The sequence below is a fragment of the Pezoporus wallicus genome, unplaced genomic scaffold, assembly GCF_028554395.1.
Source record: "Pezoporus wallicus isolate ANWC-B61680 ecotype Strahan unplaced genomic scaffold, APGP_CSIRO_Pwel_v1 contig_6999, whole genome shotgun sequence".
Lineage (NCBI taxonomy): Eukaryota > Metazoa > Chordata > Aves > Psittaciformes > Psittacidae > Pezoporus > Pezoporus wallicus.
Window position 1 is genome coordinate 1,719,171 of NW_026640180.1, and position 14,277 is coordinate 1,733,447.

Here is a 14,277-nt window from a genome sequence, read left to right on the forward strand (position 1 = left end):
TAATGAACTTCATATTTCCTGCATACAGTGATTACTGGGGTTGTTTTCTCAAAGTTGCAGAAGTAGTTTATATGAAATGTCTTTTAAACCAGTGACCAGGGAGAGTTGCTAATACAAAAAGTATGAATGTTATGCTTCTCACATGGATCTTCCTGTGCATTCGTCACTTAAGTATTTATCAAATGTGACAGAAAATAAAATGCACATTCTTTACAGGTACAGTTCTGCTGACTCAGAGAAAAAAACCTCTTGATCTGTTCCCAGGATGTTGGCAGCAGGAACTGGTTTAAGTTATACTAGTGCTTTGCCAAAAAAGTGATTATATTTTTTTATGATAGTGGTGTGTTTGCTTGTTCTTTTTCATTGCTTTTGTAAATTAATAAGAAAATTTTCTCAAAATGGCTGGCTGCAACTAGCTGCTGTCAGAGTACTTCTTTCTCACATTGGTTGACTCCTCACAAACTGGAATTGATCCATAGAGATCATGCAGTAATAACAGGTTTTATCCTTCCACAAGTATCACTTCTGGATATTTTTTTGATTAATTTTCCAGTCTCTACATGTTACATTTGAATGTGGTTAATGACAGAATTTTTTTCTTGTTTTCTGTGTGCAATTTTAACTTTTATTTTCTTTAGCTACTTTCCAGATTGCATTTGTTTTCTTTCTAATTTAATTTAATTCTAATTTAGATCAGATCTTAAAACTTAAAGCCTTTGCCTAAACTACTGGATATCGAGTCCATTCAAGTTAGAATGATTTTCAAGACATTACACGCAACATTTTTGTCACCTTTAGCTTACAATCACTTCACTTAAAAAAAAAACCAAACAAAAACCAACCAACCAACCAAACAAAAAAAAAAAAAAGAAAACAAACCAAAATCTACAACTACTCCTCCAAACAAAAAACCTGCCACCTCTCTTTTCATCTGAAATTTTCAGGTAAAGCAGGATCTACAATAACAGCATACTTTCTGTTATTATAATATCAGTGTTCTAAGATTATGGTATGTGTTAAGTGATGGGAATAGAGACAGGTACTTTGAATTGTAATTTTTTATTAGATTCTTCTAATTTTGACAGGTGACTAATTACTGAATATCTGAGCAAGTCCCCGCACAAATGCTTAATATTCCTTATTCTAAAAAATGGGAATATAATTACTCGCTTGCGTATGGCTTTTTATAAGTTGTTCTTGACAGGGAATAACTTAAACCAAATGCATGCTTCTAGATTTCATTTAAAAAAGAAAAGGCTAGTTTCTCAAAAATATTTGTGTATTTGGGGTTATTTGAGTTACTTGAATTTATAACAAATCTGGAGCTGGAGGTTGACATTAGGCTTCATTTATTTCTTCTATGGTTATTTCTTTAAATTGTAAACGGGTAGGTTTGCAGCCTGAGGTTTGTAAATAACCTATTGCATGGCACTATCTTAGGAGTCCTCTAAAAATGTGGGAAAGAGGAAGGGAATTTTGAGTTGAAAGAGGTGTCTGACACATCCACAGTTTATGGAAATAGCTCAGCTGCTGCCTTAATCTTACCTTTTTACTTTGCCTTCTTAGAGCCCAAAAATTATAGAAGCTGATGGAAGAAACAGCTGTTCTTCATTCCTCATGCAGTTTCTGTCTTAGAATCAGAAATTATGACTTGATTAAAAAAAAAAATTACAGACATATATTGCACCCTAGAAACTACTCTTTAGCAGAACTTGACTACATTTAATTGACTTGCAGTGAGGCTTTGGGAAATGTAAATTCACAGGCATTTCATATTACAACGTTATGATTTTCAAAGAGCTTTATATTGCTGAAGAACTGTAGCTATTAAAAACAAAGTGTGAAATCAAATTGCAGCAGAGAATGCTAGGAATTTAAGTTAGGCATTTTTGGTTTTATTTCTTGTATCTCATGTAGAATGACATTAAGCTTTCCTTATTCTCCACTTCTTTTACCCTTTCTGAAATAGAAGCATCATTACCAGAATTTATTGGGTGAATTTTTTGAAAAAAATAAGGTTTAATTCAGCTTATCTGTGAGTTATATTCTGAGAGTCTGGGTTTTTTTATACACACTTGTTAATGCCAAGTTGTGAATGTAGAAGTTATTCTCTCTAACCATGAGTAAGAACTACGAAGATGATATTGCACTATCCTCTATAAAGAATAGCAAGGAATTAAGGTATTCAGCATCTATGATCATGAAGTCACTTGGAGCCCGTAGTCCTGAATATTTGGAGACCAAATTTTGGAGCAACATGGGTTGTTCTTTTACCAAAATGGTGTAATACAGATTTAACAATTGAGGGGAGTGGCACCAGTTTAACAAAACCTGTACTGAGAAGTAAATAATAAACATGCTAATAGAAATGGGGTCATTTATATGCTTTTGAGAAAGTGGCTGTTTCTGAAGGCATTTTTGTATGCATGTTTGTGTTGAAATTGGACACCAATGGCTTCCAGATTTGTTACCCTCTGTGTAACATAAGAATGAAAGAGACTACATATGTTAATTTTCAACTGAAATCTAAATTGCACTCTACAGGACAGTCCTGCCTTGGCAAGAAAATGGGCTAGATGACTATGAGACTGATTTGTTTGGTTTCTTCCAGCTCAGACACTCTAAAAGCATGTTTGTGTGTAGACTTGCTGAATGCCTATCCTCCATCAGAATAAAGACCTGCTGTAAAGAATAGAAAAGCTGTTTAAGAAAAGGATTAATTTCAAAGTCAGCCTTTGCATTTTTAGGTAGACACATAAACCATTTTTTTTGCTGCTGCTTTCCTCCCTGTTATTTAATTCCTGACTGTGGCATTCATAACACTGCACATGGTATCAGATTTTTAAAAGCAATATATTTAACAGGGATCTGTCTGTGATACCTGGGGCGTAGATAAAGCTGGACGGAGCTTTGAGCAACGTGGTCTAGTGGAAGGTGTCCCTGCCAATGGCCAGGGGTTTGGAAATAGATGATCTTTAAAGGTCCCTTCCAACCCATAATTCTATGAGTCTATGATATGCTTACTCAGCACCTCTTAATCTTATTTTTTTATATTGGATAGGAGGCTGGATTTATATACTGTGTGGTACTCAAGAAATAACCTCTTATTCCAGTGATACCCTCCTGATGGCAATCTTTAGTGTCAACACCTGTATTTCAGTGTTGTAAACCAGGCTGCTTCTACTGCATGAAAAGGTTCAACTAATTGAAGCAAAAGGCTCGCGTAAATTTCGAAGTGAAATAGAAAAGGAAAAAAAACAACAAAAAACCTGTAAAAACAAAACAAAAAATGCCCTCCAGAAAAATCTCACACTGTAATCTTTGCACTTTTACATCTGTGTGTGTATGTAGGCATACGTTTGTGTGTTAACATCTCTCGCATATTGGTAATCTTGTTCTTCAAAGTTCAACTGCTAATGGAGCAAGGTGCCACAGCAGCTCTTTGTCATAAAGAAATGGTCTGGCAGCAGTCTTCCACTGTCTCTACCTAGCAGTCTACATCATTTGATTAATTAAAGCATTAGTTTGTCTTTCAAAAGCTACAATGCAAACTTGCATGTAGATGCAGAGCAGCGAGTGTGAGATCAGAGGCAATAAGCAATGACAAATGCTTAACAACAATTTAGGGAGCTTTTAGGATGCAGTCATCCTTGCTGACATTGCTGTGAGAGGTATTCTTGAATTCATAGGCAGGGGCTAATAAAAGTCATGAAATGGTATATGGAGTGTTTGCTTTGGTTCTAAAACAGCTCTGAATGTACATCATAAGGTTTATTTTAAATCTTTTTTTAAAGAATGCAGATACTATTCTGCAAATTTATGATAATCACACTAACTTTCTCTATGTGATATTAATGTGGCAATAATATCTACCAAACCAGATGCTTTTCACAGCTAGACCCCAACTTGATAGTTATGGATATGACAGAAAACATGAAAACTTCTCATTATTGTCAGCTCATTTGTTGCATAATGAATGTGAAGTTATTATCACTGTAGTTAATCACCACATCAAGTTTATAGTGGAACAGTGTGCAGAAGATGTCTTAATTCTTATCCTGTGAAAGGTACATTGTGTATAAAATGTACTGTTTATATGATGATAATATTGTGCTCTGCTGCATCTGCAGAAGAAAATAGCAGTCTCCAGTGCCACAACAGGTGTCTGTGCAGTACTTTTCAATTTTCAGAAACAAATTCTTTGTGGCTCTGCAATTTGTGCAATCAGTTGTCTATAAAAATGCAAGATGTATGTTGATTGTTATTCCTTTGATATAATAGTTTTTACACTCCTTTTCTGCTGAAGGATCGCTTAAGTTAATGATACTGTAGAACAATTGAGAAGGGATTTTATTATTTACCAGGAGTTTTTTTCTATAATTGACTTTTATTGGTTGCATTACTGTGAGACTGGGACATTAAAAAAAACACCATGCTTCAGCAGAAGAATGGAGAGACTTTTCTGTGTTTAGGTGATAACAGCACTTTTCTTACTTCCATTTTATTTGAAACAGACTTTGCCTCTAGCAGTTTGCCAGATTAAAAAAGCTCTGAAATTTCTCATTCACCTCTTTGTTTCAAATATTTTAAGTTAGAAAACAAAAAACAACAAAGGGAAGGAATTGCTGTATCATTTACATGATGTTCCAGACATATAACTCCACTGAGAACAGGGGGTTAATAGTTTAAAAAGGGAACAGAAATTGTATATTTTTATGGTGTAGCTCCCAGAGTGAGCAGAGATACCTTCTGAATTGGCTAAAGTAAGTGGTGCCATAGAAAGGTGGCAGCACTATATTAAGTTCAGCAAAGAGTATCACTTTAAGGTGTGACTTGAGAGAGGTATATTCATATTCCTACAAATGCATGCAATGCATTTGCTGAACTGAGGTGTGAATGGGAAAACATGATGGAAGACTCCTTCATTCTCCAGTCCAGCCTTTTAACCTTTGATTAAATTGTTGTGTCCAACTAAAAAGGTAGCTACTCCTATTCCTTAAATACCAGTAATGTACTACTTGTTTGTATATGCCCCCCAGAGTGCAGAACATGATGGCAAGATTTGCAGGGAGGATGGCTTCCCTGGAAAATAATGTAGATTTTTTTTTTAATTTATTTATATTTTGGGGTGGGGTTTTCTTTTTCGTGTGTTCTGATTACAGTCACACTGATTAAGTGTGGACTATGTATTTATTAATTTTGCTAAGTTTTTGTTTAGATTTAAAATGGATGTAGTTATGGTTGATTAAAGAATGTGTTTTAGAGATAGCAACTAGTATGCAAACATATGTAATGTGTGGTCAACCACTGTCAGTGATCTTGGGGAAACTGTCATTGCTCATTGTATGGCTGGGAAAAACATCAATTCTTATCTAACAGAAGCAGACCTTTACAAAAGACTACTGAAAAAAAAAAAAAGTACAGTAAGCCTGTAGTAGTAGAGTTGATCCTGCCCCTCTGCTCTTGTGAGACCCCACTTTAACTGCTGTGTGAAGTTCTGATGTCCCCAACATAAGAAGGACATGGAGCTGTTGGAGCAACTCCAGAGAAGGGCCATGAGAATGATAAGGGGGCTGGAAATCTTGCCTTTACCATTTGGTGGGCAGAGGAACATGACTTTCTCTGCAGAAGGAGCTAGCACAGATGCTCCTCAGCCTATCCTGCTGTCTCTTTCCTTGTTATCATGGGAGCTGTGAAAGTCTTGAAAAATTAAAATGAACAAACAAAGAGTGTTTTCAAAAATTTCAGCTTGGCCTAGATCCACACTGGTGCTAAGAATTTTGTGCTGCAGAATAGGGAGTCTCTAGGGAGCAAAAACATAAGTCTGATGACTTTAGATGCAAGGGACTGGCTTTGCCCTGAGCTACACCACATTGGCCCTGTGTGAGCTGGCCATGGTCTGCAAAGGCTGGTGGGGTTCAACTCCCAAGCCCTGTGCCATGCCTGGCTCTCAGTGTGATATGTGACATAGCTGAGGACTCATCTAGTGGAAACTCCCTCCTAATACAAAGGATTTCCACTCTCTTTGTGCTGCAGTGACAAAATCAAGCTTACTGTGCCCTGTAGGGTTTCTAAAACTTACACAACTTACAAGAGAAAGGATAAGCATGCTGATGTTTTCCCTTCATTGAAAAAATCAGGATACGATCGCATATACTCAATTGTCGATAGAGAAACTTAACAGCAGCTCTAAATGTGTCACAAGAGAAATTTAGGGTCTAGCTCTACTAATGCATGCTGAATGCCATGATAATGGGAGTTGCTTGCGCAAGGAAAGGTCTCTGTATATGACCTTCTAAATTCCTGCATGAGCCAGACTCTCAAATGTGTCAACTCTCTCTTGTTCTCGTTGACAATAATTCTGTTATAATATAATTTGCCTTCTAAAGCTGTATGTGCATATTCATTCATTCAGACCCGATAGTATGTGGTATAGCCAGGCATTTCCCATTAGTTAATAATTAATGTATTCTATAAAAATTTTCCCAACTAGACACTCATATGACCTAGAAATAACATGGCATTTTATTCTACAGTGTATCTAAAATATCAGTCGCATTGATTTAAGCCCCAGAAATTAATGTCTCCTAACCTTACTTCATACTGGGTAGCTAGACCTGTGATGGTGTGCTCGTAGCCTTGAAGGACGTCTCAGATCAGATTTGCCCTGAGGACTCAAACCCCCCAGCTTCCAGTTCTGAGTGTTAACAGTGTGGCTATCCTTCTCCCAGCAGGTGCATTAAGTTTATCATTCAGAACAATAATGCAATAACAGCAGTTGTGAAAATACGGTGGAATTGGATTCAGACACTAGAACAGGCTGGCAGTATCAGTAGAACAAAGAATTTTCATAGAATTATCAGCTGCCAAGAACATCAGATAGTTGCTCAAAAAGTTACTGTGTTTTACACTTCCTCATTTACTTCCTTTTCTCTCCAAACATACATGGAATTGTGAACTAGTAAATTACTAGGCAAAGTGTATCTTATTTTTGTTGGTGAGATGTGTGTGTAATGTTCTAACGTGAAACGCAAACTTACTTAAATTGAACTGTGACCTCAGTTCGCAATAGCATTTGGTCCACGTACTCTGTCTCCTCTTTGAAACAAGGTGCTTAATTTCCTGAGACTAATATGGGGCACTGAGGTCCAGAAACATCGCACTTTCATCGATAATCAAATTACAATACTTGAAAACACTGCAAGTTGTGGACTTTGTCCTTTCTCACTCAGTAGAAAGATGAACATTGGTTTAAATCTCTTCACACTTCATCCTTCCAGTGACAACACATTTCCCATTTTCACGTTTTGTGGGACAGTTTCACTAGACTGCAAATTACTCTAGGCGTAGCTGAAAATATTTAATTTGGGTTATATTTTTGTATGCATGGGTCAGCAGGACAAGTGATCTTTGTGAAAAGCCTTTCTGATGAGGTCACTGGTACTTGGTGGACATATTGAGCGTTTGTATGATTTGGTCTGTATCCATTTAAATTGACAGATTTCTGGTTGACATGGTCAAATGCAGATGAGATAGTTAATTAAGCACAAAGAATTCTCTTCTGAGCTAGAGGACATTATTGATGTGCTGAGGGTTTTTAAAAAGCCAGTAGAGAATTACATTTGTGCTGTCCTCATCCAGATTCTGAAATAAAGCTGAAAGTAACGACATGCTAATAAAACAGGAGGGGGAAGCTAGCTCAAAGTATTTGCTGTGTCAGCATGTCAACTCCTGACACAATCATGTGAATACTCGTTGAGTATAGTTAGAAATGACATGTTTAGTGCGAGGCCTGTTTCAGCTGAGGTGAGCAGTGGGGGTAGAAATGAACAGTATCTATTTTGTATGATTTTGAAGGCTCCCACTGTAAATAGTTTTGTCGCATCATTTTCTAGAGAGTGAGTGTCTTACAATATCTGTAGGAATAATTTGCTTCTTCTACTCAACTGTTCATTACATTCTGATCTCTTAGAGACAAAAGTTTTCATTTTGGACACATGCTCCAAATAAATTTGCAGTCATTCCATTTCTCTCATTTTGCAGCTGTACATGAGGAAAAGAGAGAGTAAGAGCTCTCACTATGGGAATAATTGTAAAGTGTGATACCTTTATTTGTTCAGCTGTGCAAGGCTGAGAAAGGGGAGCAAAAGCATAGGAGTTTATTAGGGATATCTATGTGTGAAACAAAGTTTCTCAGGAGATTCCTCTGTTAAGAAACTAGGTGCTGGACTGGCAAGTGTGCTGTCTTGGGAGCAGTTCTCTGCTGCCTGGTGGAAGGGCTACGTGGCCGAATAGGATTTTTTGTGATAGAACATGCAAAAGGAACAGTACATACCTTGTACTTTTCTGTATCCTCTACTCAGTAAATGTCCTTGATTATTTTGGGGACAAAGCCAGACTGAAGATGGCATTTCCGAGCTGTAGAATAAGAAGCTGTACTCCGCGGTATTGGCTGGAATGTCTTTGTTTTGCCATGCTGTCCTGCAACACAGACAGCATCTGCCCTGTGCATGTGCATGAAACCTGTGCATGTTCACTTCCTTCCAGTGCGGCATTTGTTACAGAATTGCTCCACAGGGATAGAATTTGACTAATTACTATCATTATTATCCACTTTTATTTTTTTTCTTCTTAGTTTTAACAGCCTTTCATTTTAGCAGCCTGTAAAATTGTTGCTTCAGATGTTTATTTACAGTGTTTGCTGGGCTATGTTGTCATCAGCATGTGTGGTTTTGGTTTGAACAGTTCCATGTGATTAGAAAGAAACATTTTAAGGAATATAATTGGACAAAGTCTTTTGTACCATTAAGTGCTACATGGATACACAAATAGTCATCTTTGTGGATAAGACATGGTTTGCAGTACCTTGTGTCTTTGCATACCAGAAGTATTCTCAGACATTTGCAGCTCTGCATTATGGAGTGAAATAAAACAAGGAAAATAGAAAGGTGGGCGAGAGAGAGAATGAATATGTTCAGCTGAGATTTGCACAGAGATGACAGGTGAATGAGGTGGAGAGGTAAAGAACAGCTGTTCCAGATGGCAGCAGCTTCAGGAGGGAAAATGCTAGAGTCAGAGCGGTCAGATTGTAGGAAGAGATGATGCTCATGTAGGATGAGTGGTGCTGGCAGGGAGATGAGTGTTAGAGGTCAGTGGGAAAAACACAGTAAATACTGTGCATGAAGTTTATTTCTTTTAAAGTAGACTTTAAAGTATCTTTTTTTCAGTTCTTTTCAGCACTGATTGCAGGTATTTTCTTGAAATCATCAGTGATCAGCATTTTCTATTATCTTTGGCTGCCTCACCCCTTACGCTGCCTTAGTTGAGTTTTGTGTTGACAGCAGACACTCAAGTATAAATAAACCTGAAAACTGGAGAAATTTCATAATGATTAAATACAGTTTTCAGAAGTCTGTTTTTGAAGCATCCCTTCTGTCTTTTCTGTCTGGAAATGAAAGCTTTAAAGGTGCTTGAAAATCTAATAGCCCTGATTTGTGGGTTTGAAACAATTAACATTCTTCATAAGATTATAACAGTGTAATACGAGCCGTTTCTGCGTAAATAGTTCATAGAAGAAGCAAATGTAAAAAAATATGAAATTAGTGATGCTGAAAGAGCACTATAGTTTCAAGAGAGAAAAAAAAACTAGAATTTCTGGATTAGCCTTGGAGTTCTTTCTCAGCACACCTGTCTGTGTATGGACACCCTCACTCTGCCAACTCCTCCTAAGTTTAAAAGTTTCCAGTTTCTGATGAATCATAGAATGGGTTGGAAAGGACCACAAGATCATCTAGTTTCAGCACCCCTGCCATGGGCAGGGAGGCCTCACACTAGACCATGTCACCCAAGGCTCTGTCCAACCTGGCCTTGAACACTGCCAGAGATGGAGAATTTACCACTTCTTTAGGCACCCTGTTCCAGTGCCTCACCACCCTCACAGTAAAGAACTTTTTTCTTATATCTAACCTGAACTTTCCCTATTTAAGTTTGAACCCATTGCCTCTTGTCCTATTGCTACAGTCCATGATGAAGAGTCCCTTTCTGGCATCCCTGTAGGCCCCTTCAGATATTGGAAGGCTGCTATGATCATGATTGTCAGTTGTAACTCATTTCCTGAGTGTTGCTATCATTTTAGGCTTATTCTCAACTCATTTAAACTTTATATTTTTTAATTGTCACTTGGCATGATATTAAATATATATCCTATATAAGATACATACATATCACCTATAAATAATATTTATATCGAATATATATCCCTAGTAGCAGTCATTCAGTATACTAAATGGCACTGTTGGAATGGTAATTAGTTCTCATTTCTTAGCCATGTTCCTACACAGATAACTTGTTTTGTGTTTAATTAGATTTACCCAATATTTCTAGCTGGAGTCTATGCATCTCTTCAACTTATATCTTAATTTACATAAAAATGTAGAAATTCTGTATATTGTGAAGCTCTGTGTTGAGACAACTGCTTTTCACGAGTGAGTGAAAGGATGATGTTATAGTGTAAAATGTCTTAAATGCTTATGATGAACGCATGGGACACTGCAGGTGAAAGGTGCAATGTGATTTTTTTTGTGTTTTGTTTTTTTTGTTTTGTTTTGTTTTGTTTTTTTAATTTCCCCAGGGGCAATTTTTGATGAATCTGCCAAAAAAGATGAGGAAGTTTTTCGAATGGCAGTTGCTGATCTCAACCAAAATGATGAAATCTTACAAACGGAGAAAATCACGTGTTCAGTGACATTTGTGGATGGCAACAATCCATTTCAGGCGGTTCAAGAAGGTAGGACATCTAAACAGATTTTTCTGCTGTTGTTTCTGCAGAGACATGCAAAATGCTACCTAGCTTTATAAGGAATTTGTAAGTTTTGCTGGCTTCTTTATATATAGGAGATAAAATATTGCATATAATATGATTTAGCCATTGTGGTTTGTGTTGCTATAGTGAGTTCAAGCTATAAACTTGGATTTTATCCATTTTGTAAGCAAAAGTTCTTGATAAAGTGGTAGAGAACTCAGACAATTTGCCTACTCCTTCCTTCTTTTGCAGGCTGCTTTGAAGTTACTGTTAAACCAATAGTCTTTAATTTATGATGTCTTATGCTAGCTTTCAGTTTAATTTCATATATCTAGCAGCACCTAGTTGGAAAACATAGGTTGTTGTGTGGATAACCTTTTCAGCACATGCACCTGAAAAAGATAGCTGTTTTGTAAGATGGATTAGAGACTCAAAAAGCGACCTGTGTCCAATATGATTTCGTACTCAGTCCATCCTTTGTCATTCTCCAATTATTGGTCAAGAGATGAGGATGTTGCTCTGGGCTCCTGTGATAGCAGTAGGATGATAACGGGACTCAATATTTGAAATCCCTCTGAGCTGGATTAGTAAATCACTGGTGTGACTGAGCAGTTTTCATACAACTAAGACAGCTGTATGAAGTCTTTAGAAATATGGATTCAAATTTATTTTCTAAACATTCATTATTTCTTTATTGTTCTGGCACACTAATTTCTGTCTGAGATGGTTGATGCTTATTGTAGGCATATTATTAAACTTTTCTTAATGAGAAAACAAAATTTTGATGCCTTTTTATATCCTTGTTGGCTCTGTATTGACACTTGATGTGGATCTTGAGATTGAGGCAGCAAACACGCACAGTTGCTCTGATACTTGTGAAATCAAAGGTTAGTACCTACTTGGCTTCAGTGGACTGTTTACAAGGCAATGTTAATGACAAAGACTTTAATACTTGATGACTACTTTTTATAGTGACAGTCTTAATTTTTGCGAATTTAAGATTTTTTTGGTTTGTTAAATTTTACAAGTGGATAGACCTATATGATGAGAAGATTGCAGTCTGGGCTTGACATAAGGGTGAGGCAGAAAAAGTTGGAATTTTGAAAATATTCCAGTCAGAATCAAATCTATTTTAATCTTAAAAGGCCAACATAAAAACTGAAGCTATTCGATACTTCTAGAATCCAGAGGTAGAAAATGGGTGAGGTCAGTCTTTTTTAGATGATTTCTGAACTGTTAGTATTTAAGCTTTTTTCCAGTTCATCCAGGATGGATAATGTTAGCTGATGCCCTGTGATTAACAGTGATTAACACTGAAATTTATAAATTTATTTCCTTTATCACTGTGGTAGAGCAGTTGCAAAATTCTTCACAGAATGACATTTTAAGCAGCTTACTTATTTCTAACTTAAAGAAAACAGGAGCATCTAGTGAAGTAGAACATTCCAAATGAGTTAATGACCCAATATTTCAATAGCTAATTACTTATTTTTTGCAAAATTTGTGTATGTAATTTCTTGGCAAATATCTTGGTATAGTCAATATTTGAAATGTGAATCAAGTAGCTTTGATAGAAATTTTATTACCATGTGTTGGAAAAAAAAAAGATTTTTTGTGATATTGATGAGCTCAAGAAAATATTTGCCAGTAAAACCTGTTTCTTGTAAATGCATGTCATGGCTAGCAAAGCCTCATAATTGCTATTGTTTAAGTGCCCTGTGTTTTGTTCAGCATAATTTGAGTGAAGAACAAAGGCTGCATCTTTTGCATGCATGTATCTGTGAATTTTTGCTTGTTAAAGTGTTTTACCACGGTTAATGTTTCTTTTAATTTGTTTTAAATGAATATAGGCATAAGCTGCGCTATATATAATGTTTCAATTACAGTTTTCTCCGTTTCTTCTTTCTTCCACATCTTCATGTCCCTTGCCCCTGGTTTTTAACTGTGTTTCTTACAAGTGTTAATAGCAGAGAAGGGGACCTCTATAACTGTTGCCACATATTTCATGGTTTATCCCTTGGGAAAACACTTTGCTAAAATGCACTACACTAAACACCAGAAAAAAAGATCATTTAAAGACTCAAACCATTTCTGTATTCTATTTCTAGAACAAGTACTAGAATGAGGCTAAATCTCATGTTCTTGAGTGTGTGGTTTTCAGAATGCCAAAACTTACCATTTCCACGCCAGCATGATCCTTTTATTGAGAGCATAACATTAATATGAGTCTGAGGTACCTTTGTCTCTTCTATCAAAGTAGTGCCTAATGTGTAAAACCCATATTATTTATTTATTATATTCTACTCTTTATTTATTTAGATTGTTTTTAATGTAAACTGTAAACTGCTTGGAGTTTATTTTGGTTTAGTTCACAATTTATTTATTTTTTTGTGTGTGTGTGGTTATGGCACTTTTCATCTTGTCTAAATTGCAGAACAGCCTTTAAAAAAAGAGCTTTCAATATTTGGTAAAATGTTAATTTGAAGTATTAAATCCATAATAACAACTTAGAATCAGTCCAAATTTGTCTGAAATATGTCCCTTTTAGTGAATAGGTTCTTAAAAAACTTGCCTAGGATTTTAAATTTTTAAAAAAACAAGCAGTCATAAGCAAAGATCTGAAAGAACAAGACATTAGGTACAGGAGATGTATTTACAAATTTATTTTTCATAATAATCCACTAATGGACCTCATGTATCATTGCTACCTTTTGTTTCATTTTATTAGCAAAATTAGGAAGTAACTCCCAAACAGTGTAAACAGGAACACTCAGATACTTAATATTGATTTTGGAATTTAAAGATAATTAATTTGAAAGGATTGACTGCCTTGTGGTACTTGCTGTTCTTCCCTCTAAATCTGTTTTTATAAATTATTACTGTGCCCTGAAATGTCTTCCATTTGTATCTGAGGGCATCTCATTAACAGTTCTGATTGGCGCACTAAGGCAGTATTGCAAAGCTGAGTGGTTTTATCCTAGAAGAGCTGTGAATGACTTGCGCCATAATATCATTGGAAGTGCCCTGAGGGACGATTTATAGGAATGTTCTGGTGCATGGAAATAGGAGGTGAAATTTAGTTTCCTTAAGTTAGGGAGACTTTTCTCCCCTTCACTGTATGTTCTGTCAGAAAGGGCCAACAGTGAGCCTGGTGCTTTACTGTGCAGCTCATGCTTGAATGTCAACTTCGTGGGGTGTTACAGGCACCCATCAGGATGTGATAAGTTTGAGGTTGCCCCATGAGGTGGGAGGCATGTCCAGGGCAAGCCTGGCTGGTAGGTCAGCATAAGGACCAGTGAGGTGCAGCCCAGTTGCTGGGATGTGTCACAGTGGCATGCATCTGTGGAGATTTCCAACAGAGCATGTTCCTTTGTCTCTTCCTCTTTTCTCAGTACAAAATACTTCACAATAATTGCAATACTCTTGTATGTGATGTCTCAAAATATTTGTGGGCCTGTGTTACTGTGAGAGGAAGA

General features: G+C 36.5%; 1 protein-coding gene across 2 annotated transcripts in view; it reads left to right on the top strand.

Moving 5' to 3' along the window:
• Positions 1-14,277, top strand: part of GRID2 (glutamate ionotropic receptor delta type subunit 2) — a 914,338-nt gene that overhangs the window by 138,750 nt on the left and 761,311 nt on the right. For both annotated transcript variants that reach the window (XM_057417982.1, XM_057417981.1), the window contains exon 2: positions 10,631-10,786. In XM_057417982.1, the coding sequence (XP_057273965.1) occupies positions 10,631-10,786 (156 nt within the window). The remainder of the gene's footprint in view (positions 1-10,630; positions 10,787-14,277) is intronic.